Source organism: Lissotriton vulgaris, chromosome 3_1 (genome assembly GCF_964263255.1).
Source record: "Lissotriton vulgaris chromosome 3_1, aLisVul1.2, whole genome shotgun sequence".
Classification (NCBI taxonomy): domain Eukaryota; kingdom Metazoa; phylum Chordata; class Amphibia; order Caudata; family Salamandridae; genus Lissotriton; species Lissotriton vulgaris.
This window is the reverse complement of record NC_141689.1, coordinates 1,035,682,448-1,035,710,304: the sequence shown is the minus strand read 5'-3', so window position 1 is coordinate 1,035,710,304 and position 27,857 is coordinate 1,035,682,448. Positions and strand designations below refer to the sequence as shown.

Sequence of the window (27,857 nt, the reverse complement as noted above, 5' to 3'; positions counted from 1 at the left end):
ACAGTTGAACTCTGAGGCAGAAGCTGAGTGCAGGGAGTGAGAGCAGAAGCAAACAAACAGCAGGTTGCTAACTGGTGGAGACAGCCATGTCCCAACCAGCCACAGAGGAGGGAGCAGTGGCCAGGAAGCGCAAAATAAAATTCAGTGAGGGTGAACTTGACATCCTCATTGAAGAGGTTGCAAACAACCACGAAAAGTTATTTGGCAAGCTCTCCCTTAAAGTGCCAGAGGCAGACAAGAGGAGAATCTGGACCAGGATCAGGGACAAGGTGAATGCTGTGGGGGTCACACACCGCAGCATTGATGACCTCAAGAAGCGCTGGTACGACCTGCGCAGTCGTGCAAAGGAGAAGGTTGCTGAAAGGCTGAAGGAGGCAAAGGGGACTGGAGGAGGAGGCCCAACAGTCCCAGACAACACACCCCAGGAGGACATGATTGAGGGCACTATTGATCCTGAAGCAGTCGTAGGAGTGACAATCCTGGACACATCTGGGGCAGCCTGTAGCACACAAGGTAAGATGCATGACTATCAACAGCACAAAGCACATACTGATAGTGCCCAAATGTGATTTCACCTGCTAAAATTACAGCTAAAATAGTCCTGCACACATTTAACATAGGGAGCCCAATGCATCATGGTACTTGTAGTCAGTAGTACCCATGTGCCAGTTGGAATCCAACACAGTAAGCCCAAATGCTAATAATAAGCAGTACAGTGATAGATGAGAGACAGTCATAACAGAAAAGTGTCATTTTATTAAGGTTGTAGAACTATTGAAACACATGTATATAACATAGCACTGTTTCACATCACAGATGCAGCTGAAGGTAACACTGATGACAGTGATGTTGAAGAGAGCACACAGCCCAATCAAGAGACTGCGGCATCAAAACCTGTGTCACCACCATCCAAAGGAAAGGCACCAGCAAGACGCAGGGCCACAGTTGCACCACTACAGCCAATGGAGGTAGAACAGCATACATCTAGCACACCTACTACAAGCCGTGAAAGTGCCAGTCACACACCAACACCGCAGGCACATGTCCGGTCAGGATCACGACGCAGACCAAGGAGCCCTACTTTGTCCCAGGAAGCAGGAAGTCACAGTCAGTGGGGTGGCGTGGAGTCGCAGATGGTGCGGGTTCAGCGCGTGCAAGCTAGGCACATGGGAGCAATTGACCTGCAGATGACGAAAATGAACAGTAACATCACTGCAATGGCTGACAGTGTGAGGGAGCTCACAACTGCCATAGTGGAGGCTCACAGGGAATCCAACAACGCCCTCCTGGAGGTTGCACGTGTGATGCACGAGGGACACAATTCACAGAGGAAGAGGCATCGGCAGTTTCTCGCATGCATGGAGGCTTATACCAAGTCAAACACCAAGATAAGCACTAGCGTGTCACACCTGTCACGTCGGTCTGTGGGAATGCAGATTGACATGGCCCATTGTTGTGGGGATGTGTCCAAGGCACTGGGGCAAATTACTACAGCTGTGGAGATGATGCAGGCTAGCACTAGTGTTCAGGGCGACGTTACAGGGGAAGAGGGTAGTGAGGCTTCCAGCCTGAGCAGCATCAGTGCGCCACTCAACACTGTCAGGAGGAGCAGTAGCCGTAGGCAGGCACCTCCCGCAGCATCTACGAATGCAGATGCTGAAGCAGGAGAAAGACATTTGGGTGTGAGAGGGAGGAGACGGTAAAACAAATTGGAGGGGTGTTAGACCTCATGGTGACGTAACCATGTTCAAGACATTCTTAGTGACTGCATGACAAGTCCTTAGTGTGTCTCCTCTGTCCATTGGTGCATGGGGTTAATGTGCTAATGGACAGCATTTCAGGTTGTATTGACACCCCATACCGCCAGCCGTGATAATAAATAGTTAACCTACAAATGCAAATGAGTGTTGTGTGTCATTGTTACATACCTTAGAAATAATGCTGGGTGATGTCTGCACGTTTCCTCTGTCCCTCCGCTGAACTGGCAATATGTGCACGGCGTGGTTGTGCTGGGGGCTGGTTGCCCTCTGTGTCAGATTCCTCGATGGGGATGCCTCTCCTTGTTGCTATGTTGTGCAACATTGCACATGCAGCAATTATCCTGCAGCAGGTTTCCGGTTGGTACAGCATAGCTCCTCCAGTTTTATGCAGGATGCGAAAGCGACTCTTGAGCAATCCAAATGTCCGTTCTATAACGTTACGTGTCCTGATGTGGGCTGCATTGTACCTCTGTTGTTGTGGACTGGCTGGGTTCAGGTAGGGAGTCAAGATGTAATGCCTCACCGCGTATGCACTGTCACCTACAGAGTAAGAGGCAAGATGTCAGAGTCACTTATGCATTGCCATGACTAAGTCAGTGATGTGTATAGTATTGCACTTACCTAGCAGGTGTCCATTGCCAAAATCTCCCCTGAGCAGACGTGTGTGCAAGCCGCTATGGCGGAAGATGTATGAATCGTGAGTGCTTCCTGGGTATTGTGCGACAAGGTCGGTGATGATGTTTTCCGCATTGCACACTGCTTGAACATTGATTGAGTGATATGCTTTACGGTTGCAGAATATATACTCATTCACGGCAGGGGGACATATGGCTACGTGGGTGCAATCAATGCATCCAATCACGTGTGGGAACCTTGCTACTTGGTAGAAGTCCTGTTTTGTTTGGCTCAATTCCTGTGGGGTTGTGGGGAAGGAGATGTGGTTGTTGATGACAGTCATCATGGCGGCCAGGAAGGATTTGAAGAACCGCGAAAGGGAGCTCTGTGATACCCCTCCTGCTTCTGCCACTATGTCCTGGAAGCTACCTGAGGCAAGGAGGTGGAGGCTACATAGCACCTGGACATGAGTAGGTATAGCCTGGCTCCTATGTGTTTGGCGCTGCAATAGTGGGTCCAATTCATCTATTAAGTCCAGTATCATAGCAGCATTCATCCTGTACTTATCATAAATTTGCTCGGCTGTCTGTCCTAACAATGTGATGCGCAGACGGAAGATTCTATCCTGGATTCTCCTTCTGGCCTGGCCTGCTGCAAGTATCCTTCTCCTCCTCGCAAATATGTAGAGTCCTGCCATTGTGGAAGGCCACTGGGGCCTCATGGGAGTGTTTAAATACACCTCTGATGTCAGGCAGGTGAGTGGGAATTTTTTTTTTTTTTTACCACCTGATTGTGATTCCCTGTAAACTGCTCTTGCTAAATAGCGAATAATGACGGAATCGCAATTTGCGATATTACATGCATGGGAAAATGCGATTTTATAGCGAAATCGCTATTTGGATATTGCGATTTCGCTATATTAATCGCAATTTCTTGGTTTCTCGCTACTTGCGAGTCGCAAATGGGGTTTGGCTTTGATTCTGCGATTATATAGCGATTTCGCAATTTTGCGTTTGCGAATTTGCTTTTTCTAGCGATTTCTCTTCATGCATGCCGTTTCTTTCCATTGCGATCGCAATTGGTAATTCGCACCAGTTGCGCTCGCAATTTTGGTTGATGCATCTGGCCCTTTGTCATTTACAATACCAACAGTTTTAACTTTCACAAACGTGACACCTATAGCATTTCTTTTTTTTTTTTTTGTTTAATAAAGTTTTATTGAGCATAAGAAAAATGATACATCATAATATTACAACATAAGATAATGCAAAGTTAATAGGAAATAATCATGAAAGAAATTTTTTGAGATATAGAGAAAGAGAAACGAGGAAGTAAAATCATGTAATTGAAGAAAAACATAAAGAGACGGAAAGAAGAAAAAGAAGGAAAGAGAAAAAGAGGAAAGGAGAAAGAGAAAGGGAGGAAGGGGGGTTAAGGGGGGGGAGAAGAGGATAAGAAGGTGGAGAAAGGTAGCCAGGTAAGATCAGACTTAATTTTTAAGGTGACAGATGTAGAAGAAGCAATAGCAATTCTATGCTCATCACACACAAAATTCCACCATGTCTGCACAGACAGTTTAGAGTTATCCTTCCAGCAAGACAGGATTACTTTGTATGCAGTTGCAATGAATAAGTCAAACAGTTTTGCATTATAAGAATGTAAGTCCAAAACATCAGATATAGAACCTAGAAAAATATGCAACGATGAAAATGGTTCAGAAAAATGAAAAATACGCATACAGTATTTCCAAACTGATTTCCAAAAGGTGATAACTCGTGGGCAATCAAATAAGAGGTGTTTAAGCGTGCCTGGGTGAGATGAACAGGACCAACAGAGAGGTGAGGAGGAAGGGGAGAATTTGGTAATGCTAACAGGGGTAAACAGAGCTCTGTGGTAAATAAAAAAAGTGATTGAGTAATACGGGCCGAAACTGAAGTCTTAAACAATTTGGACCATAATCGATCCCAAGTATCAATAGATAATGAGAAAGAAAAATCAGTTTCCCAAGCAACTTCATTAACAGTTTTAGGTCTAGGACCAACATTCTCTAATAACATTTTATAAATCAGAGCAGCTTTGGGTATTTGTTGAGTGAACAAAGGGTATAGAGGGGTGGAAGGAGTAAGTGAGGGAAGGATATCAAACATAGGGAGGGTAGATAGGTGAGACATAATGGCAGTGGTAATAATATCAAATTCATTACGATGTTGTACAGATAAATCAAAGTTAGTTTGCATTTCATCAAATGAAATAATGGATGAATCCGAAAAGAATTGATAAACAAACATAATATCCTTTTCTTTCCAATACTTGAAGTAGAAAGATTTACCCTTGTATTTGAGATATTTGTTATACCAAATACTGGAGGAAAGAAAATTTTGTAAGGGCGAGGAGTCTTTTGAGAAAATATTGTGTAGCAGTGTATGGGAATATTTCAACATAGGGTAATGCGTCAAAAATGAGCAGTTGGACATAAAAAGGGATTGTTGAAAAGTGAAATCCTTTAACAAGGATCTCTCAACTGCAATCCATCTGGGTAATGGGGTATCAGTAAAATCAAACGCCAATGAAAAGGCTTGTTTTAGTAAAAAGGCCGAATGGTATGATTGGAAATCAGGGAAGCGAACACCCCCTTCAGATTTAGGGCGTATAAGTTTTGGTAAGGAAATTCGGGGTCGCTTATTGTTCCACAAAAATTTAGAGCAGATGGAGTTTAGCCTATTAAAGTACAATTTAGGAATTTTTACAGGAAGCATGGACACAGTATATAGTATATGTGGAGAAATCATCATTTTAATGGTGTCTAAGCGACCCCACCATGAAAGGAAAAGAGGAGACCATGTCTGCAGGAGGGAGTGAAGTTTTTGAGTAAGGGAGGTAAAGGTCAGTTTGAGTGTGTCACGCAGGGTGGAGGAGAACCAAATGCCCAGATATTTGATCTTGGAGGGACACCATGCAAAATCGGTGGAATCAAACATAAATTGGTAACAGGATGAGTTAAGGGGAAGGACTTCCGTTTTGGAGAGATTAAGTTTATAGCCAGAGACAGATGAATATAGGTGGACCTCTTCTAAGAATGGGGGAAGGGATGAGACAGGGTTGGCCATGTAGACCAGCACATCATCGGCATATGCCGAGATTTTTGTCTCAATTGAGGACTGTTTGAATCCCTGGATGAGGGGGTTAGAACGGATTTTAATGAGGAAGGGTTCAAGGCAAAGAATAAAGAGTAACGGGGAAAGAGGACAGCCTTGTCTTGTCCCTCTAGATAAGGGGAAAAACTTAGAGAATTGATTATTAACAAATACACTGGCACGGGGAGCAGAGTAAAGGAGTCTGACCAAGGAAAGGAAGTGGGGGCCAAAACCAAACCAGTGTAATGCCTTAAACATGAATTTCCAATTAATTCGATCAAACGCTTTCTCTGCGTCTAGTGAAAGGGCAGCTAGAGGGGCCTTGAAACGGTGACTGTGGGAGATAATATTGGTAAAAACACAGGCATTGTCTGCAGCAAGTCTACCTTTCACGAAGCCAACTTGATCGGTCGTGATTAGCAGAGGTATAAGGGATTCCAGACGGGCAGCTAAAATTTTGGCAAAAATTTTACAGTCGTAATTAATAAGGGATATGGGGCGATAATTTTTACATAGGGAATGGTCTTTGTCCGGTTTGGGAATGATGATTATGAGGGCATCTAAAAATGAGCCCGACGCTTTGGCATTTGCAATAAAGGAATTAAAAAGTTGTAAAAGGTGAGGAACAAAAATGGAATGCATGTTGGCATAAAATTCGATAGGAAGACCATCTGGACCAGGGGCTTTCGCTTTCTTAAGGGAGGTAATAGCCTTTAGTATTTCCTGAGGGGTAATGTCAGCTTCTAATTGCTGAAATTCAGTGGGAAGGGATGGAGGAGGGGAAAGGCCTTCGAAGAAACGGGAGAGATCCTCATCTCCAGGACGTGTATCATCTGTATATAAGAGTTTATAATAATTATGGAAGACCTGTGCAATATCTTCATCAGAGGAAACCTTTGTATTAGTGTCTTCATTAAGAATAGAGCCAATTGATTTGCGTTCAGATTTAATTTTAAGATAATTAGCCAACATTTTCCCCGCTTTATTTTGACCCCCATGAAATTTGGATTTGATCTTTAAAAGGGTGTTGCAAGCTTCAACCGTGGCAATTTGATTAAGTTCAGATTTGGCTTTAATAAGGAGAAGGAGGGCGTCAGGGTTCTTGGAAGAGAAGTAAGAGTGTTCTAGGGTCTTAATGTTGGCGAGTTGGGCGGTGTATTTGTCCCTGTTGAGTTTCTTTTTCCTAGAAACATAAGAAATGGTAAACCCTCGCAGTGCAGCCTTAAAAGCATCCCAATTGTTTGAAACTGATGTGTCTTGGGGTGAATTGAGGGTGAAGAACTCAGAGATGAAACTTTTAACTTTAGACATGAAAACCGAATCAGAGAGAAGAAAAGTGTTAAATTTCCAACGATTGAACGAGGTGGTAGTATGGGACAGGTCAAAAGTGGCATATACAGGTGCATGGTCCGAAAGGAAAATGGAACCAATTTCAGATTTCTGAATCGCAGGGAGAAGAGATTTACTGACTAGAATATAATCAATTCGGGACCTGGTATGATGTACATTAGAGTAGAATGTATATTCGAGTGACTCAGGATTACATGTTTTCCACACATCAAACAGGGGACGGGAGGCAATAGCAGATTGGAAAGCTTTGTGAGTCTTGTCCGGCTGGAATTTGGAGGAGGATAGTCTATCCGAGAATGGGTCCAACCACTGGTTAAGGTCACCAGCTATGACAACATTAGGGCAATCAATAGATGAAATGAGGATTTTAATATCATTCCAAAATTTAGGGTCAGGACGGACAGGACCATAGATATTGAGGAGCACCATAGTTTTGCTTTGTATAGACACTTTTGACATAACCCAACGACCCTCATCATCCGATTGAGAGGATAAAATTTGAACATCGAGACCTTTACGGAATAAAATAGCAACACCCCCTTTCTTATCAATCGCAGGAGAAAACACCACTTGACCCACCCAAGCCCTCTTAAGTTTCAGCGATTCGACATCTGTACAATGTGTTTCTTGGAGAAAAGCAATCTGAGCATTCAATTTGGATAAGTGGGACAATACCTTTTGACGCTTAACTGGGTTGCCAAGACCACGAACATTCCACGATACGAAGTTACACATGATGGGAGGTAAGGGAGGAGGGTAACAGTTGGGTCCAGTACACTGCAGGTAGGGAACTAAGGGGAGAGACAAGGAAGACAAACATGTTAGCAATACAAATCGGATACAAATAGGAAAACAAAATATGAAGGAACATCACATTCGATATAGCGAGGTATAAATAACCATGAGGAACACTAGAAACTACAAGAAGAAAGACATGAGGGGACACAAAGAAGATAACTGAACATGAATGAGCAAGGAATATGCAGCAATGGCCTGTGAAAAGGAAGAGAAAGAGAAAAGAGGAAAAGAGAAGGAAACAGCTAAGAAACAGGTCAAGGCAAGGACGCCAGACCTGAGAAGTAAGAGAAGATCCAAATAACGGAAGCATGGAGACGCCAACGCGGGCGCCTATCCAGCAGAGCAAGGAAAACGCGGGAAGATAAGCAAGATATATTCGATAAAAAGGGAAAGTTTAGCAAAACATGACAGGAAAGAAACCGGGACAAGGCCACAACAGTCGTCAAGACATTAGAAAAATGATTGCAAAAAGTAGAAGAAAGTTAGTTTCAGTCATTGGTGTCCATCGTTGGTGAAGAGACGGTGAGAAGATAATCTCGAAGCTTCTGAGGATCATCAAAGGTACGGGAACGGCCATTGTGGGTTATTTTGCAGAGGCAAGGATGAAGAATTCCATATTGGATGTTGAGATCCCTCATGCGAGGACGCAGATTAAGGAATTCCTTGCGACGTGCATTTGTAGCATTCGAGAGGTCCTGGGATATGTAGATGGTGTGGCCCGACCATATGAGGCGACGTTTTGCTCTTGCAGCCTTGAGAACAGTCATCAATTCGGTGAATTCCAGAAACAACAGGATGATACCTCTGGGTTTGGTCGGGTTAGACATTGGTCGACCAGACGGTGTGCACGTTGAATGTTCAGTGGTACAGATTCTGGTTGAAGACCCAAAAGCTCGTATAGGAGTTTGCGGACGAAGGTCACCATGTCGCCCTCCCCAAGGGACTCCGGTACACCATAAATACGGAGGTTGTTCCGCCTGTTACGGTTTTCAAGGTCCTCAGTGTGAAGTTTCAGCTGTTGTATCTCCTTTTCGAGAAGAGGAATTTTTGTGGATACATCCTGGACATCACTAATACGTTGTTCCAGTTGTAGGACTTTGTTTTCCATGACAACCCATCTGTCTTCAATCTGCTTGAGCTTCTCATTTGTTGCCACCATGAAAGGTTGTAAGCCACGAACCTCTTCTAAAATAGAGTCCAGCACCGGGTTTTGAGAGGTGCGAATTGGGGACGGAGGGTCATTCTTGAGGCGTTTTGGTTTTGTTCCGGTGACAGACGCTCTCGCATGACCTGCGTCCTGAGACATGGTGCCAACAGAGGGGCAGACTAGGAGGACCGCAGGAACAGAAGCCAATTCAAATAGTAAAAGCTGTGAGACCCTGAAGGTAAATATGCAGAGAGTACTTGTTGAAAGAGGTCCTGGGCGGGGTATCAGGCAGCACTGGAGAAGCACTAACTTCAATCTATATGACAGGCGTCAAGAGGCAGCAAAAATCAGGAATTCACAGCCAAAAAGCCAACCAGGAGGAAAGTGGAGGAGAAAGCAGCATAGCGTCCATGGGGAATGAAAACCATATGGTTTATGCGATGGGCAGCTGAGGGTTAATGGTGACAGAAATGGAGATAGATATCAAGTGCGCAGGTATCCCCTCAAAATGGCCGCCGAGAAGTAAAGCTAGTAGCAATGGAGAAGCTGAGGAGGAGTCTGGCGCCAAGGGTCATAAAAATGCAGCGGAGACATAATGCGCAATAGTTATGACATACCTTGTCTGAGTGCGACCTGTGGCGGCAAGATACGAGCAGGGACAGTGCTGGAACCGCCAAAAAACGGGACGCGAGCGCGGCGGCACAAAATGGCGGCCGCTCGCGTCCCTTAACTCGGAGCAGAAGCTGCAGCTCGAAAAGACGTCAAAGCGGCAATTTGAAACGCGGCCGCTGCTCGCAAAGCACGGGGACCATGTTCCGCCGTGCAAAACCAGCTTTTCCCGGTGTCGGTAGGTGGAATAGCAGCAGAAATCCAGGAAAGACTCCCACGTCGTCACGGAGCTCAGCCGGGCAGCGCCATCACACGCCGGCGCGTAAGCCACGCCCCCCACCTATAGCATTTCTAATGCAATATGTATTGTATTTACATGACTTAGATGTATTGATCATACAAATAACAATTGGTTTTATTTTTTTTAATAATTAATATTTAAATAAAAGTTATTGTAATTTATAATGGCAATAGCTTAAACTTTTGTAAATAACTTTTGGGAAGATTATGTTCAATGTATTTTATTGTGATGAAAATCCAAGAACAGAAGTGAAATATTAACATCTTTTTTGTGACATTTGTAATAAATCGTGAACCATTGAGAGAACATATTAGAACCAGTTGTTGATGAATGGTTGCACAGAATGATGCTGTGGCGTTCAGTGGTGTTGAGGGATGCTGTGGCCTTCAGTGGTGCTGTGGCCTTCAGTGGTGCTGAGTGATGCTGTGGCGTTGAATGATTATGTGGCATTGAGTGATGCTGTGGCATTGAGTAATGCTGTGGCATTGATTGATGCTGTGGCATTGAGTGATGCTGTTGCGTTGAGTAATGCTGTTGCGTTGAGTAATGCTGTGACGTTGAGTGATGCTGTGGCATTGAGGGATGCTGTGCGCTGAGTGGTGCTGTGGCATTGAGTGGTGCTGTGGCATTGAGTGGTGCTGTGGCATTGAGGGGTGCTGTGGCATTGTGGGGTGCTGTGGCATTCAGTGATGCTGAGTAATTCTGTGGCGCTGAGTTATTCTGTGGCGCTGAGTGGTGCTGTGACGTTGAGTGGTGCTGAGGGATGCTGTGCGCTGAGTGGTGCTGTGGCATTGAGTGGTGATGTGGCATTGAGTGGTGCTGTGGCATTGAGTGGTGCTGTGGCGTTGAGGGGTTGTGATGGAGGATGGAGTTGGAGGGTGGAGTTGGAGGGTGGAGTTGGATTTTGAGGGTTCAAGTTGGATTTTGAGGGTGGAGTTGGATTTTGAGGGCGGAGTTGGAGTTCGTAGTTGTAGTTTGCGGGTGGATTTGGATGTTGGAGTTAGAGGGTGGAGTTGGATGGTGTTTTTGGAGGGTGGATTTGTAGTTGGAGGAAGGAGTTGGAGTGTGGATTTGGAGTGTTGAGTTGGAGGGTGGAGTTGGGTGGTGGAGTTGGAGAATGTAGTCGGAGGGTGTATTTGGAGTGTGTAGTAGTGCTTGGATGGTGGATTTGGATGGTGGATTTTGAGGGTGGAGTTGGAGGGTAAAGTGGTGGGCGGGTAGAGTGGTGGTGCTAGAGTGTGAGAGTGTGGGCGCTAGAGTGTGGGCGTTAGAGTGGTGGATAGGGTTGTGGCGCATAGAGTGGTGGTGCATAGAGTGGTGGCTCATAGAGTGGTAGAGTGTTGATCGAGAGAGTGGTAGAGTGGTAGCGGTAGAAGGCTGTACTGTGTGTGAGAGAGAGTGTGTGTGTGTGAGAGAGAGAGAGTGTGTGTGAGAGAGAGTGTGTGAGAGAGTGTGTGTGAGAGAGAGTGTGTGTGTGAAAGAGAGTGTGTGTGTGTGAGAGAGAGAGTGTGTGTGTGAGAGAGAGAGTGTGTGTGTGAGAGAGAGTGTGTGTGTGTGAGAAGGAGAGTGTGTGTGTTAGAGAGAGAGTGTGTGTGTGAGAGACCGTGTGTGTGTGTGAGAGAGAGAGAGAGAGAGAGTGTGTGTGAGAGAGAGTGTGTGCAATCAGGCAGTGCCCGATAGACTGGTCAGACAGATCAGTCGGGGGCTAGTTTAAGCAGTTTGTGGGCCTGTTTTATTACCAGTTGAGCCGGATTTTAAGGTTCATTTCTCCGATATTAAAATGAACAATGTCTGCAGCAAACACAAATGCATGCAGTCGACCATCCCTTACAAAATACCTATATTGCGGGTCTTTACAAGTTTAAAAATAGCATTGATTTGCAAATGTGATAATGGTAAGCATGTCAGAAGCGAGATGTGTGTGGCATGCTCTGTTTAATGTGCTGTGCTGAAGGTTTGCGTCTTAATTTGATGGTAACTGCTGTTGGAACCTGTGAAGAAGTGTATACATCAGCGGAGCTGCGAGAAAAGGGTGATTACAGAAGATAAGCTGTAACTTACCTTTAACATCAACGAATCGGGTGGTAATTACAGCGGTGAACAACCTTCACAACGAAACTTTTACAACGCACTACAATTACAACGCAGGCATTACAACGCAAACCATTATAACGCATTGCGCTGGGGGGCGCTCTAGGATAGGGAATAAGTTTAATTTTCTATCCAACACCTTCCCTAGTGTCCACGGGGACTGGAGTTGGAATAGAAAATGTAACTTTTCACTATCCAGCACCCCAAAACGCTATGCGTTGTAAAGGTTTGCGATGTAAAAACCGCGTTGTAAAGGCATGCGTGGTAAAAGTATGCGTTGTAACGTCATACATCCAATTACAGCACATGATTTACTTTTCCCACCACATTATTTAGTCAACTCTGCATAATTTGAGCCATCCCTGCGCATAATTCCAGCAGACCTGCTTATAGTTTTTCATTAAACGACACTGGCCCTTTCACGAGTAAAGCTTTGAAAGTCCACCACCACCAAGCGAAAAGGAAAAGCAAACGGCGGTCCGAGTGCAGAGAAGTACAGTAAATATTCACCGCTCCTCAAACCAATCAGTTTCTCTTTTATCGAGCAGCGCCAAAAAAAGAGTGATTTGACAATGTGGGCATTTGTTGACGGAAGGGAAAGCCTTATCTGCCGAGTTCAGTCCCTGCGAGTACTGGACCAGGGCATGCTTGGGATGTGCTTGCATAGACAGCTAGTGGAACAGTACAGTTGGTTGAGCACTTGCTGTTGTGACATGCATGCAACTTGCAGACTACGGGCAGGAATGTCGCCATGGGTGTCTCAGCCGTTCATTCAGCTACAACAGTTAAAATTTAACACTGGAGTTGATACATTACTAATTAGATCTATGCAGTTCAGTGATGACAGAGCAACTGCGGACACCGAAGAACTGCAAACAGAGGGTCTGGTTGTGCTTAATAGGACACCATTGTCCCGGCTGCGCACGCCATCCTGCCACAAGTGTAAAACAAAAACAAGCTCCTGGCATTGCTGTGATTAGGGGAGGAGGAGAAATGCGGCTCGGGAGCAAATGGTAACGAGCGCATGAATGGGAAGAACGACCATGGGAGGTGGGAGGGGAAGTCGGAGAGTGCTAAGTGCAGGCGGGGGCGGGGAGCGGACCCTTTGAAGTGTGTGAGGTACTGAGAGACAGATGGGGGTTTGTGACGTAGCTGGGTTGTGAACGCGCAGGGAGCACATGCACTGTGGCAAATCCGCTGTTGGTTTTAAAGCTTATTTGGCCCTCAATACTCTTGTCCATTTATCACTTAAGTGATAAATAGCTGGACCTAGTACAACGCCTAAGCAACGTCGGAGTTCAAGAGAAGGCACTGGAGTGGATCATCTCCTTCCTCGCCGGAAGGACACAGAGAGTCCGCCTCTCTCCGTTCAGATCAGAAACCACCGAAGTCATCTGCGGCGTCCCTCAAGGCTCCTCGCTCAGTCCAACCCTCTTCAACATCTACATGAGCCCCCTCGCAGGCATTGCACGCCAGCACAACCTCAACATCATCTCCTACGCCGACGACACCCAGCTGATCCTCTCCCTTACCAACGACCCGCCACCGCCAGAGCCAACCTTCACGAAGGGATGAAAGAGGTAGCCGAATGGATGAAGAACAGCCGCCTGAAACTGAACTCAGATAAGACGGAAGTCCTCATCCTGGGATCATCGCCCTCCACCTGGGACGACTCCTGGTGGCCCCCCGCCCTAGGCAGCGCACCCAAACCAACAGACCACGCACGCAACCTGGGCTTCATCCTGGACTCCTCCCTCTCCATGACCAGACAAGTCAACGCAGTCTCCTCGTCGTGCTTCAACATCCTGCGCATGCTACGTAAGATCTTCCGGTGGATCCCCACCGAGACCAGGAAGACGGTCACCCAGGCCCTCATCACCAGCCGTCTGGACTACGGCAATACCCTCTACGCCGAACCACCGCCAAACTCCAGAAGAGACTCCAGCGGATCCAGAACGCCTCTGCACGACTCATCCTGGACATCCCCCGTCGCAGCCACATCTCCGGACACCTGAGAGATCTGCACTGGCTCCCGGTCAACAAGAGAATCACCTTCCGTCTCCTCACCCATGCACACAAAGCCCTGCACAACCAAGGACCAGGATACCTCAACAGCCGCCTCAACTTCTAGCTTCGATCGACCAGCCTCGCCCTCGCCGCCGTCCCCCGCATCCGTAGAGCCACCACAGGGGGACGGTCCTTCTCCTACCTCGCCCCCAAGACATGGAACTCCCTCCCCACCCACCTCCGCCTGACCCAGGACCACCTCGCCTTTATGAGGGTGATTATTAGAGAATGGACAAACTATTGCCTTATATTTAAAAGTTGGGTAGAACTTGGCAGCAGTCTACACTTGGGCAAAGGCTTTATAACTGGGTCTATACATTGTTGCATGAGGTATAATGCTTATGTGATGATCAGGCTGGCAGTTCTTCCATTTTTATGAACTTCTGTACAACCATAACACATACTTGCTGGGTGGAACGCAGCTGGAGACACTGCATAATTGTATTGCTGTCACTGTCTGCCGGAACTGCGAATGTGCCAAAGTAGTTGGCTCTTTCCTTGCAGTTATGTGAAACGGATGTTACTAAAGAAGCGGAAGCATTTAGTGCTCGTTTTTTTAAAGATTATTTTTATATCTTCAATGATAATATGACGTTTTTTAAATTTGTCTTTTATGCTTGTGAGCTTTTTCTCTTGCCTGTTAAAAAAATGTAAGAAATCAGTCTTCGGGTTCTTTAATTGCAAAATACTTTACCAGCCTGCTCGATTTTTGGAGTGCAAACCTGTTCTGTCATCACAAGTATCAACATTTTAAGCCAGCATGGAGATGTTAACCCTTTTGTGAGTTGCATGCCTTGGGACTGACAAGGCTACCCTTCAGATTATTATGATTCAATCAGACAGACAAAGTCACTCAGGTAGATGGTTATACTGGCCAAGATCTGACAATGTGCTCGTGAGACCCGGAATCCAGGCTCTGCCCTTCTCTTTTATGCCCACTGCCGACCTTTGCACAAAGAAGTAAGCTGCAGGAGCCTGACTTTTCTAAGGAAGACCGTGAAATATTTTCATTAGAAGTCTATGCCCCAATTATGGCCGGCTGATTTATTGCATAATGCAGGGTAAATCATGTTATTGCACACATCTCGGTTACAAGTTGTGTGATATGCACCACACACCCCATACACTCAGTGGAGAAAAGATGCTCAATATATAACTGGAAATGAGGATTTCGCTGCAGTAATCTCCAAGTTGTGCGCCATTTTCAGGGCTCTATTCGTAGCTATGTGCAGGCCTAGGCGTAGTTCGCAGTGTTTTGCTACGCGGAACTCCACGAAGTTACAAAAATACTTCGCCCAGTTCCGCGAGTGGTGGAGTGCAGTGCGAACTGCAGTTTGTGCTGGTAGTCCTGCCGCTCGGGTAGAAATTCTAACCGAGCAGCAGCTCGCAAACTTACCATTTGCGATTGCAAACTTACCTTTCGCAATTGCGAACTTACCGCTCACGATCGCAAGCGGGGAAAATACTCCGCTACACATCGCGAAGCAGAGTTTTCTCCACTCTGCAAGCTATGCAGAATGCAGAAAACCATGCAAACTCCGCGAACGGAGCAAAGTTCACCACGCAGGCCTAGCTATGTGCTTTTTATCACCCCAGATAAATTCCTATCCAGAGCTTAATTTGAGCCGGTGGATCCTGCTGGGGGGCAAAGGCACTTATTTTTGGGGACTGCACTTATTTTACCACATCAGACATTTCCTGAGGGCAAACAGAGGGAAAACAAAAACACAGAGGAAAAGAAACTCAGAAAATCTGTCAACAAGGGAGAAAGACAACACCTTTAAGAGTGAGATAGGATGGCAGGGAGTGACTGGCAGTGAATTAAAGAGGCCTGAGGTGGATTTGGGAATGTGCACCCTTGCTTTTCACGCTCTGGCATTTTATAGCATCAGCCGCAGGTGTCTGAGCAGCGCTTTGAGCATCGGCACCTATTATTTTACAAATAAAGCACTGATCCTATCCCGGCAGTCTATCAATATATTGGGTGTGATAAATATAGCACCCATTTTTGGGCCGACCATTATCGGGGTCTAAAACGATACTATTATACATCTTCACATAGGCTGAAACCCCATAATTAAAGGCCCTTCTGCTCGCCTGCACTTAACACTATTAGAGCCATCTTTATTCTCTGTGACTGCAATATAAATTGGGTGGGTGACTGATGGAGTGAAAATGAGCTGGACCAGCACTCAAGGCTGGGTCACTTGATACTTCCATGGGTATGTGAGAGAGGTGATGAGTGTATTATGCTGCAGGGCTGCTGTCTGGGTGACTTTTTTGTCCAACTGTAGAATCCATTTATGTTCAACACATCATTAATTAGGAATGTGCCAGTCCAGGACGACAGTGGGCAGGACAAGTGCCATGGAATCAGGAACCCTTAAGTTAAATTGAGCCATGAGTCTTGTCAGAAGTGATGAACTACAGAGCTCTGGGAAGACACGTGTCTGCTGAGTCGGGAGGGACTGTGCAGGTGGCACAGTTTCATGCAGAAGTCTTACATATGCAGCCTGAATAAGACGGTGTAAGTGAATTTTCAGAGTAGGTAGAAAAGGCCAAACCAGTTCACTGATCTGCGCACAGGCCACTTTGCTAATCCACAAGGTAGAAAAGGTAAAAGTAGGCTAAATCCTGCGAGTTTATGTCTGGCCATCTCAAACACCCAGTCACACATTGCAATAAGGATAAGGTGGAGTCGCACACGTAGGTAGCAGTGGCAGACTGACATGCCCTTACTCAATATCAGCCAGTGAAAGACAGGCCAGCGTCTTTCTCTGTTAGGGGCATGCTGAACAAGGATGAAGCCTTGTGTGGTGCGACTGCCCTAGTAGCAGCAGCGCAGAGAAAAAATATTTGGGTAAAATATTTAGGGCATCATTTTCAAGAGGCCTGTGCTACCGGAGTGCCACTTTTAATGACGTTCCGGTGGCGCAGGCCTCTCATTCCTATCTACGAGGCTATACAGGGTGCGTGGCTTTTCATGACCTCGTAGATATGGTGTATGGCAACGCAGCGCAAGTCGATGCGTTGCCTCACATCGAGTCAGGGAGGCATGTAATGGGCTTTGCAATGGGTGTTCCCAAGAAATGCCCATGGATTTTGACACATTACCAGATTTACAAGATAGCATAAATCTGGGAATGCGTCAAAACCATGCGCCTCCCAGGGGTGGTATAATGAGGAGAAATAAACATTTCTCCTCGTTTTTTCCTCTTTCTATGTGTGCAGCACAAATAGAGGAAAATGCCTTCATTGATTGTTTCTGTGCAGGAAGGTGTCCCAAGCTGCACAAAAACAATCATTACAACAATGCGGACACCCTTGCGCCATGGGGCAAGGGTGTGTGCGTTGGCATAACGCAGACATATGTGCACCTGAGCAGGGAACGAGGACAGGAATGCACCAAATCTCATACATATGGGACTATCCTGCCCTTTTCTTTTGATTTAGGTCAGCACAGCAAAATGACCTACTGCACTGCCCAGTCTCAATATCTTGTAAAAGAGGTCCTGAGTATACTGTACGTGCGTCATGATTTCCCATTGCAGGTGCTTGAGCTACAGCACATGAAATTTCAAGCACAATGATCAGAACTCTGTGCAGTGTGTGTGTGCACAGTGCAACTAAGCATTCGGTGAACTTATACAACAGTTGCACCTCTGTCTACAAACACAAATGGGGCACGAGTTTGACCTCCTCTTTTCAATGCTCGCAAACATCAGCACAAATTAAGCACTATCGAAGTAAAATAAATATGAGCAGTCACCCATGGACGCAGAAACCCCATCAGTATTGTCCCCCCCTGAGTACACTTATGACCACACTGCTATTCTATAATAGAGAAGTTACATCATGATGTCACACATGCCTGCACTGCTTCAGGGTTAAGTCATAGCTCATTTTCAAGTCCCACTAAGAGCCTTCATTCTGTGCCACTGGTGAAGGATTGGCTCTTGGGAGTATCCAGGCAGGATTAGTGGCCATTTGATTTGAGGGCCCTCTGTTCACGGATTTCAGATTGCATTTACTCTCCTGGGGTTTGATAAAGTGTGCCATCAAATCAAAATGTCTCTTCGCAAGTATCTGTTCTGAACCAGGCAAGTCTTTGCCAACCAACCCTTTTACACATATAACGCCCCTGTAATCAGAAAGCGACTTAATGAAATGAGTATTACATTAAACACATTTATTTGGAAACAATAAATTGTAACGAAAGATAAGGAAACCATGGACCATTCAGTCTGACAATATCTGGCCTGCGCTGACGAACAGGCCAGGGTGTATAGCTCCTAAAAGCACCACTCCAGCCAGATATCCTCCAAGCCTCCTGTCCACCAGGTCTGGGGACCTATCACAGGCCATCTGTGTGGTGTAAGTGTTTCGGCTAGGCAGATCTGCCTGCCACGCCAGATGGGCTTCTTCAGAGTGCCGGTTGAAGCAGCAAGAAGTAGGCTACACCATGGACCTTATGGAGAGCTGAGGGATCTTTAGAGACATTCATAACTGTGCAGGGTAGATTTCAGAGGAGTCTCCATTCCCAGATAGAGGGCAGGAAATCTCCTCCAGCCCTAACTTGGGCATGCAGCAGCTTTCCTCCCACCAGAGCTCTTCACCGACCTCTAAATCACTACACCATTCGCCCTCTGGATTAGAGGTTCTGGGAGGAGTGGCGACTGCTCTGCTGCCAGTCACAATGAGATTGGATTTACCCCTCACCTTGATTTACAATCGTAGGGTTATGAGGCAGAGTAAACAGAGGAGGACGGCTCCATACACCAGTGCCTCAACAGAGGAGGCATAGTCTAAGAGACCACTTACACACAAAGGAGAGAGAGAGCGGGAATGCACCCGCACAACCTCCCACAAGCCACAGCTAAACACTGAAGGTGCATCGCTTTCTCTTCTTGAAATGAATTGTTTGTCTCCTGGCACATTACAGGTATCTGAAGATATCGAGAGAGGACACATGCCTCATCAGAGGTGTCCTTTCTCCATTTAGATAGACTCAACCATTGATCGAGTTCAAAGATACATTATTCACGGAAATAAGAAGGGATCTAGATATTTAAAAATGCCTTAGGGTATACCTAGAAGATTTCTCCTTTATTCAGAGGGTGCCCTAGACATGAATGAGAATTATAGAACTGGGATGACTTTTGAAAATAATGGGACATATTTACAAGGAAAATGGCGAAGCATATCGTTAGGCCAAGAAGGCTAATGACATGCTCCATGACTTGCACCATATGTGCAAGAATATACAGCCTGATTCATCAAGCATAATTGCGCTCGCAAAGGGCCAGATTCTGAGAATCTGGCCCTTTGCAAGTGCAATTTTTGCTTTTGGGATTCATCATCCCAAAAGCAAAAGTCTCTATTTAAGAAATCGCATATTTGCGAGGAATTGGATTTAAGGAATCTCTAATAGAGATTCCTTAAATCCAATTCATCAACCAATTAGAAAATGCAAAATCTAAATATTTGGTCGCAATTTACCACCAAGTCTGACTTGGTGGTAAATTGCGAAAAAAGAGTAAAAAGCACTTTAGTGCATTTTTTTCTTTTGCATGTTACACACACACATGTCCTTTGGACATGTGTGTGCGCAACACCTGTTCAAATGTGCATTTAAGGGGTGCTACAGGGTGTCCTTTGGACACCACTGGCACCCTTCAAATCGCTATCTTATTTGCGATTAGCACATTGCTAATCGCAAATAAGGAATACTCCCCATTCATTCCTATGGGCCTTTTGACCCATAGGAATGAATGGGGAGTTTTTTCCTTATTTGCGATTAGCAATTTGCTAATTGCAAATAAGGAATTTGCAGGAATCGCATTTTATTTTGCGATTCCTACATGAATACCGTTTTGCAAGTCTCTAATAGCGATTCCTTATGATTCTCTATTAGAGACTCGCAAAACGGTACCTTGATGAATCAGGCTGTTAGTGCAGCTCTTCTTTTCCCCCTGCTTTAGCGTTAAATTTAGCTGCCTAGCGGTAATGCAGGCACCCTTGCACCAAAGTGCAAGGGTGCCTGCGTTGAGGGGAGTGATTGTTTGTGTGCAGGAAGGTCCCCCTTCCTTCGCATAAACAATCTGAAATGGTGATTTAAAACTTCTGTGTGTGCTGCTTAATGCAGCTCACATAGAAGTTGCGAAACATCATTTTTTTACCGCTTGTTTATGTGCAGGAAGGGACACTTTCCTGCACATGAACAATCAAAGGCATTTTGCCATTTTCATGTGTCCTGCACAACGCAGCACACATGGAAACAGCAAACGTTTTTCCTGGTTTCACCAGGGTAAGACCAGGTTTTCCCTGGTCTTAATTTTGGTGCTGCCCCATATTCACGCCACCCTTATAAATATGGGGCAGCGTCAAAATCAATGGGTGTTACGGTGGAACGCCCATAGCAACACCCATTGCCCTCCACTTTCACGCTAACTATAGCATGAAAGGGTGCCTTATTTACAAGGCGGCATTAAACCACGTTAAGTGGCTTAACACTGCCTTGTAAATATGGCAAAGCCTGCATCGCCACCACGTCTTTAAAAGTGATGTTGTCGTGGCGCTAGGGGCTTGTAAATATGCCCCTATGCCTAATGCATCTACCTAAATCACGATGGATAGGTAAACAAATAAAAGAAGAAAATGAAGTAGAGTGAACGTGCGTTCATTTCTAAAGCTGAAGGACAAGCTGCAATTTTCTGCAATGTTATGCCTGACCCTTCAAAAAATAAAAAAAAAATAAAAAATAGGAGCAGGGTCGATGAGGGGAGAACTGAGGTGCATGTCGGGGTGGTAGAGGAGTGAGGGAAGAGAAGCACATGCGGGGCAGAGAAACAAGAAGATGCACACGAGGGAGAGAACAGCATGGACAAAGGGAAAAGCGCACAGGTGAGGGCAACACAGAAAGCAGGGGAATAGAAGCACATGGACAAGAAGGAGCTACAATGAGCACAGAGAAGCACATGAATGAAAGAGATTAACTGGGGGAGTGCATGGAAGAAAATCACACGAGGGATCCAACTGGAAAAAACATGCACCCTCATAGAGTGCTTACGCATAAAGAAAAAAAAAGTAGTTTGATAAAAGTGAGCAGTTGAAGGACAAAAGAAAATACTCCAGGGAAGGCAAACCATTGAATAAAAAGATACCAAATGAGAATGCAATAAAACAAAACCAATCAATTTTAATCAAAGGACAGGTTTTAAGTCCACTGCAAATTCTAGGTAAGCTGACAACGGGCACCCATCTGGTAGGCCGGGGCCCACCACAAGGATTTCCATTCATTTATGTGGTGTTATATTTTGAAACCTAGCTTCCAAATCTACCTTTCTTCAAAGTTCAACCCACCCCTCATCCAGGGTTTAAATGTGCTGTTTCAGTGAAAAAAGGGCGTGCCACCCCTTTCTTGCTGGTATCCTACATGCCTTGCCATGAAAACCTCTCTGAAGGCAACCCAGGAAAAATCTTTACAGAACCTCAGCCTGTGGCTATGGACCAAATTGTCTTCCTAAATATCTTAGATTTTGGTAGAGGGACGGCCTTTTTAGACATCTTTCCACATGCTGATTACTGTTTTTAAAACATTTGTGACTTTGAGATGTTCTTTATGGTGGTTTGATAATGGAAGACTTGTTTATTATTATCAAGAACATGATTTTCCTAATGATAGAACACTTATTTGATTGCATATGAATGAACCAGCAGAATACTAGTATATTTAATTAGTTTATTTTTTATTAGGGTTGTGTTGTATTGCAGTACATCATTTTATAGCACTATATACTTCTGATGGGGTCACATAGTGCAGCGTTGCAATAAATTTGCAGTCAAAGTGCAGTATTGTGCTGTGAGCTCACAATATCATTCCCAAGCAATGAGGTGAAAGGCTTCTATATGGAGTCCTTCTTACAACATCCTGTGAGGTGCATTTACTGTGCTGCACAAGGATATGTTAGTCACATGTCTCTGTTACTTTGGGACATCAGTTATTTTAGGAAAGCAAACTTCATGGCCTCTTTCTTTTTAGTTGTCTTAGCAGCCACCTACATTTATTATAGTTATTACATATATTAAATTGGGGATATTGGTTATCAGTATTTTCAAAGGTCTCTGAAAATCTGTACATCTATTTCTACCAAACACTCAGCATGAGAGAACTATGGGAAATAACTGTGTTTTTCAAATACCGAGAGTGGGTTAAAGGATTGTGTATGTAAGATTATATAGGTGAACAAAACACCTCTATGCACTGGTCAGTTGCTTTGGTAGCCACCATGCTGAGTGACGCTCCTCCACTAGTAGAAACAAAGATTTGCAAAGGTATGCAAAAGCAGGAGAGACTGGACTTTATGCCTTATGTAGGAGGTAGAAGGTCCACAGCCTGGACCAATGTGTGGAACACCTTATCTGTCTCAGCTTCTACAGACATAACAAAGCTATTTTCCAGGAGACCAATAATGCACACAATTTGCAAGTAATTGTCAGTGTGCTACCCTAATATTAAGTTTAAATATTGTAGGAAACCGCCTTTTCTTAGTGATCACCCTAAATTGGTCACCTTTTCCTGGACCCTCTGGTTTTTCTGGCTTTAGAACTTTGTGTACTTTGCCTCTGCTAATCAGTAGTAAAGTACCTGTGCTCTCCCTTTAAACATGATGGAATTGGCATGTTCCTAATTGGTACATTTAACTTACCTATAAGACCCTAGTATATGGTGCAAGGTGTACCCAGAGCCTAGAAGTTAAATGCCACTAACAGACTGCAATAGGTATAGTGCCATCCACTACACTGCTTGGGTGTCGAAGTCTGCTTGAGAGGTTTGCTGGATTTACATATAACACTTTGGTCACACTTGAAGGGTAGAGAACTAAATGCCAAAACAATTCTTGTGTATCTACTATCTGATTGCTGAAGGACCTGCTTTGTCCCACCTGACTTCTGTCTCTGGTTTATACATATAACACTGGGCGCACTCTTGAAAGGAAGGGGAACATGATGACAAAACAGTTCTTGTGTATCCACTGTATGGTTGCTGGAAATCCGTACTTTGTTCTACCAGATTTCTGTCCCTGGCTTTCTTTTGGGTACAGTGGCTGCCTCAAACTAGATTTTAGTATTAGATGTGGGAGAACACTAGGATTATCATAGTACAGTCCCCACACACACCTCCAGCCCTCAGAATCCAAGTTTAGTGGGGCCAAATGCCTTCGCCATCTTGAAAATGGCCAAAGTGGGTGGGGTTGGCACCGGGAACTTTTGCCATATTGGTTAGGGCATGCCCAGGAGTCTTTTCCAATCATTAGCTCATTCCTGGACCTGCAGTAGAACAGAAGAGGACTGTACCTGCTGTCTGTGACCTGACAGGAGCCCTGAAACACTGAGCCTGCTCCCGCTTGTACCAACGACAAAGAAGTGGACTCCAAGGGTCATAAGGCTGACCTCCTGTTAAAGCTACCGGGAACACAACAAATTTAGAGGCCTTTCTTGCAACTGGCCTGCTGATCAGTGGCAACTGGACCAGGACTGTACCCTGCGGTTGGTCTCCGTCTAACACCCGGTGAATCTCTAAGTGTGTCCCCATAGGTCTTGGGGGGCTTTAGAAGTGTACTCCGGTGGTGGAATCAGACTTAAAGGACTAAAGTCAGAAGGTAAAATCTTTGACCAGCATGAACCTGGTTGGTGCGATTCATCACAGTCAGTATAAGTATGTACCTAGGTCCCAGTCTATTGTGGCTATTGGCTATCATTGGCATTTTGTGCTTCTTTGCACTATTCCTACTTTAAAATATCATCTCCTGCACCCCTTATTGAATTCTTGTCATTTTGGTGTAATTTTGTTTATTCAATTCGAATCAATTTTTTTAATTCGGTTTTTATTGTTTTGCATTTCAACTTGTTGTTTTAGTAACTCATAAATACTTTACACATTGCTTAAAGCAAGGCCTGTCTGCTCTGTGCCATAGCTCCCAGTTTAATTTAGTGACTTTTAGGGTTCATCCTAACAAGGATTGTGATTATTCTTTGAGGGGGTAATCACCCCCTCCCCCAAATGGAGGGACAGGTTTTAACATCTGCAAGATTGCCTTTAAGAACAAGTTAAACCATTTTGATCGCATCATGAAGCGTAAGCCAATATCGTTTATTTCTCATGGCAGTAATGTGGTAATACGTGTCCGGTGCACCCCTAGAGGGAGTACTGGTTAGGAACAAATCTCCAGAAAGGCCACTGCATCAGTCTAATCAAGGTTTATCATTCCAACTACAGCTGTTAAGTGTTAGACCTGAGAAATCAACAGAAGATCTTTTCTGAATCAGCCAATCTGGAAAGAGCAAACTTTAGGGCTAACCGTCTCACATACACATCGTTTCATCAAACTTAACCTGAGAAAAGTTGTTTTACGAATAAGGATGTGATGGCTATAGTTGTGTACACTGATCTGTGATGAACTTAGCTTTGGATGATCCAAAAATCTCCCAGTCATCCAAGTTTAATTGTGGATCAGGCAGTGCCTAAGTTGATGATGCAAAGCTGGCGCCATTGACGAGGGAACCAAATGGGTGCTTTCATCAGAAACTAGTAGGTTAAGCCTTTATCTCTAAATCAGGGCTTCAATGGGATACAAATGGAATTACGGGTTCATTTACTGGTCACAAAATACTGGTCATAACATTTTTTTCCACAGGACGGAGGCCCATAATTATGGTTCACCCACCATATGGGGAAAGAGTGTGCCACTTTGCAAAGATGTTTCATCTGCACTCCTCATACACACTCTTTACCTCTACAAGTATAATGGCCAAACCCTGGAAAATGATGACGTCCTGTTTGGCTCATTCCATGTGCGTAGCTTCTTCCGCAACTATTCCTGCTGTTCCTGAGTCTCTCACAGAAAGTGGGTGGAGGTCCTAATTTTGTTTTCATGTTTTCAAGACTCCCTCCACTACATTTATTGATAGCGGATTCTTCCCAATTTATCATAATCTTCACACTTCTGCAAGCAATTTTCTGTTGTCTTCTATTTAAGGAACTCAAATCTATAAGCCTTGTGTTGCATACGCTCTTGGTATTGTTGTTTATACCTGTATTTATTGTCCTTAAGTTTCTGTTATTTGCCTTGAGTGAGTTCACTTGTTTACGTAGGGTCTTGGTTCCTCCGGCTAGATTAAGTCCTATTCTTCCCGCCCTCTGCAGGGCAGTCCGACTACCTGGCTGTTTATACCTTTCTCATGGTCTGTCACTCCACTTTCCTCTCTCCACCTATGTGCCTACACCCTTGCAAAAAGGGAGGTATTTAAGGCCTTAAGTGGCTTTTCCCTTCATATTTATGACCCCTGGAGGAGAGGAACGTTGCTTCCATATGCAGTAATGATAGCCCCAATTTGGCTGCACAAACAGTCACCTTTCTTCTCTAACAGGCAAGGCGAGAGAAACATGCATGAATATTGTGTCCAGCCATCAACAACTATGAGTAGCGTACAGGGGCTGTCCTTTTGTTCGGTGAATATTTCACCTTCCACTATCATAGACTTGTGGGCGTAATTTTATGACATTTACTATACCAAACAGCTTAAGAAATATTGCCCTGCATTTAAGAGTTAAACATATCTTCAAAGCTTTCATTGATAGACTTTCAACCTGCACAGAGGCTATGCTGCATTATGGCTGTACTGGCCATTTCCCAATAGTCTCAAATATAGGCGCCTACTTTTAGAGCTCACTCGGTCCATGAGCCTTGGCCATTTTCGCCATGGCCTTCTGTACTGTAGGACTGATTTAACCCCTTATCTGCGGGTGTTTTCACCTGATGTGCGGGGGGAGAGGGACCGCGTGCAGTGCCGCTGTGCTTGTGACGAGCTTGGCTTGTCATGAGGCACAGTGGAGCTGCACTTATGACGAGCAGAGCTCGTCAAGACCACACCCGTTTTGGAACGTTCAGCACAGCGGGGAAATTATCCTCGCGTGTGAACGTTCCAACAGTCATGACGAGCTCAGCTCGTCATGAGTGCAGCTCAACCGTGCCTCATGACAAGCTGAGCTCGTCATGAGCATGCAACGGGTTAAACATTATTTTTACTTTGGCCATATGCTCTAATATCTGTAGAGCGCTCTTCTACCATTGCTGTTGGCTCATAGTGTTACACCTAAAAGTTGGGCTTCCCATGGAACAGATCAGGATGAAGTTCATTGTCTTCTCACAGACATTTCTATTTATTTTACAACCCTTCCCCATGTTTCTGTCTGCAAAGCATCTACCCAAGCGTCTTCCTGTGTCTGCCGGGTGTCTTCCTCAGCAAAAAGAACAATTGATGGACAGAATGCAGAACAATGTCATACATTCACTCCAGTACAGAGATCTGGGCCTAAATCCATCGTTTTTTTGCTCACCATGCCAATCCAGTTTGGACCCAGCCATATGCAAATCAGTCTTGACCCTGTGCCCAATGGGAACAGTCCCGCCCGAACTGCCAGGCCAAGTCCTCCCTGGACTGGAAACAAGCATCCTAGGACTGGTTTCGGGCTTTCAGCCATCATCAGCCATCATCAGCCAAGATCTTTCTCAGGGGAGGCTCCTCCACTGGGGCGGAGGAACGTCACACTACTTAAGTGACCCCCCCAAAGTCACAGAGATGAAAAATAAAATGGTAACTCATTACCATTTTATTTTTCATTGGTCTGTTCTGAACCGAGTATCAGGATGGGGCGAGGCCTGCTGAGTGGCAGCTGGGAGGAGTGGTGGGCAGAGGGCAACTGTGCACGGTTTAAAGTGAGCATGTCCCTTTGGCCGTCCGTCATGCGATGGCCAACCTGGCATGTGCACTTTAAACCTCTCAACCCAGCTGTCTAAGGACAGCTGGGTTGAGAGCAAGTGCCAGCCTCCAGTGCACTGGGGAGCACAGAGAGATGTCACTTGTACTAATCAGGACACTGCTCTCATGCTGGTTAACAGCATGTGAACAGGCAAAGATTTGTTGAGGGAGTTTGCTGGGGTCCGCACTGCAGTCCCAGCATAAGAGGTCCAGAGCAAGGAGGACATCATCTCATCACTATACAGTAAGTGTTTTCATTTTTATTTAGATTTTTTCCTTTATTTGCATGTGCACCCAACCATTTGCCCGCCCCCCTTTCAGCAGATGCCATCAGCCACTGCTGTGTCATTCTGTGCTGTACAGTGTCTTTCTGTATCTGATGGTGTCATATCATGTTCGTGTCCACCCTTTGTCTTCCTATGTCTCTCTGTGTCGGGCCAGTATCTCCTTTTGTCCTCTCGTACCCATGTGTGCTCATGTCCACATCTATGCAGTTTTGCCATGATACAGTATGGACCTTGTTGACTCTAAGTTCACCGCGACTGTGCTCCTTCTGTGTATCTTTATAAAGGAAGCTCCTTCTTACGGTAGAATACCCTATGAAAGTATAATGCACTATTAGAAGACAGGCCATTTTCACACTTGGAGAAAAAACATGCCTCTATTGCACCAAACCATGCAGTAATCCAGGTCGCGCGTCACCACATGTGTTATGCAGCTCTGAGCTTCCAGACCCAAGTGCCTACATGCTTACTATCCTTTAGTTGCAGAACATCTAAGCCCCAGCCCCCCCATAGCTGTCGGCATACCATTTTCATATTAGAGACCATTACCTCACCCCATCTTCAGTTTCGCTTCTTGAATTCCCGCCAAAAAAAAGCAAAGAAGAAAGGCGATAGTCACCGTGAGCTTGCAGCTATTTTGGAAATCTTTTCCTACCACTGATCCTCCTCCCCTCCATTCGGATGGCAGATAGCCGGGCTTTCCTCAGCCTTACGTCGTACTGTTATATCCTCGTGCTTCCTCGTCCTCCCTGCTGCTCTCACCTCGCCGCATGCATTGGAATGTGGAATCCTGTGCCCAGGCATTCCAGTGATTCCTCTGCAGCGGTTGGCGTGGGCTCTGGTTAACCTTATCTCTTGTCCTGTAATAAATCATCTTCA

The 27,857-nt window shown here is 45.2% G+C and overlaps 2 protein-coding genes across 2 annotated transcripts in view; both read left to right on the top strand.

Annotated features, from left to right (window-relative positions):
* SYNPO2 (synaptopodin 2) overlaps window positions 1-27,857 on the top strand; it is a 788,878-nt gene that overhangs the window by 445,142 nt on the left and 315,879 nt on the right. The window lies entirely within an intron of this gene.
* On the top strand, window positions 16-3,737 carry LOC147727355 (uncharacterized). The gene is made up of 2 exons (XM_086963099.1): window positions 16-513; window positions 817-3,737. The coding sequence occupies exons 1-2, from the start codon at window positions 87-89 to the stop codon at window positions 1,701-1,703; spliced, it is 1,314 nt and encodes a 437-aa protein (XP_086819225.1). The 5' UTR covers window positions 16-86; the 3' UTR covers window positions 1,704-3,737.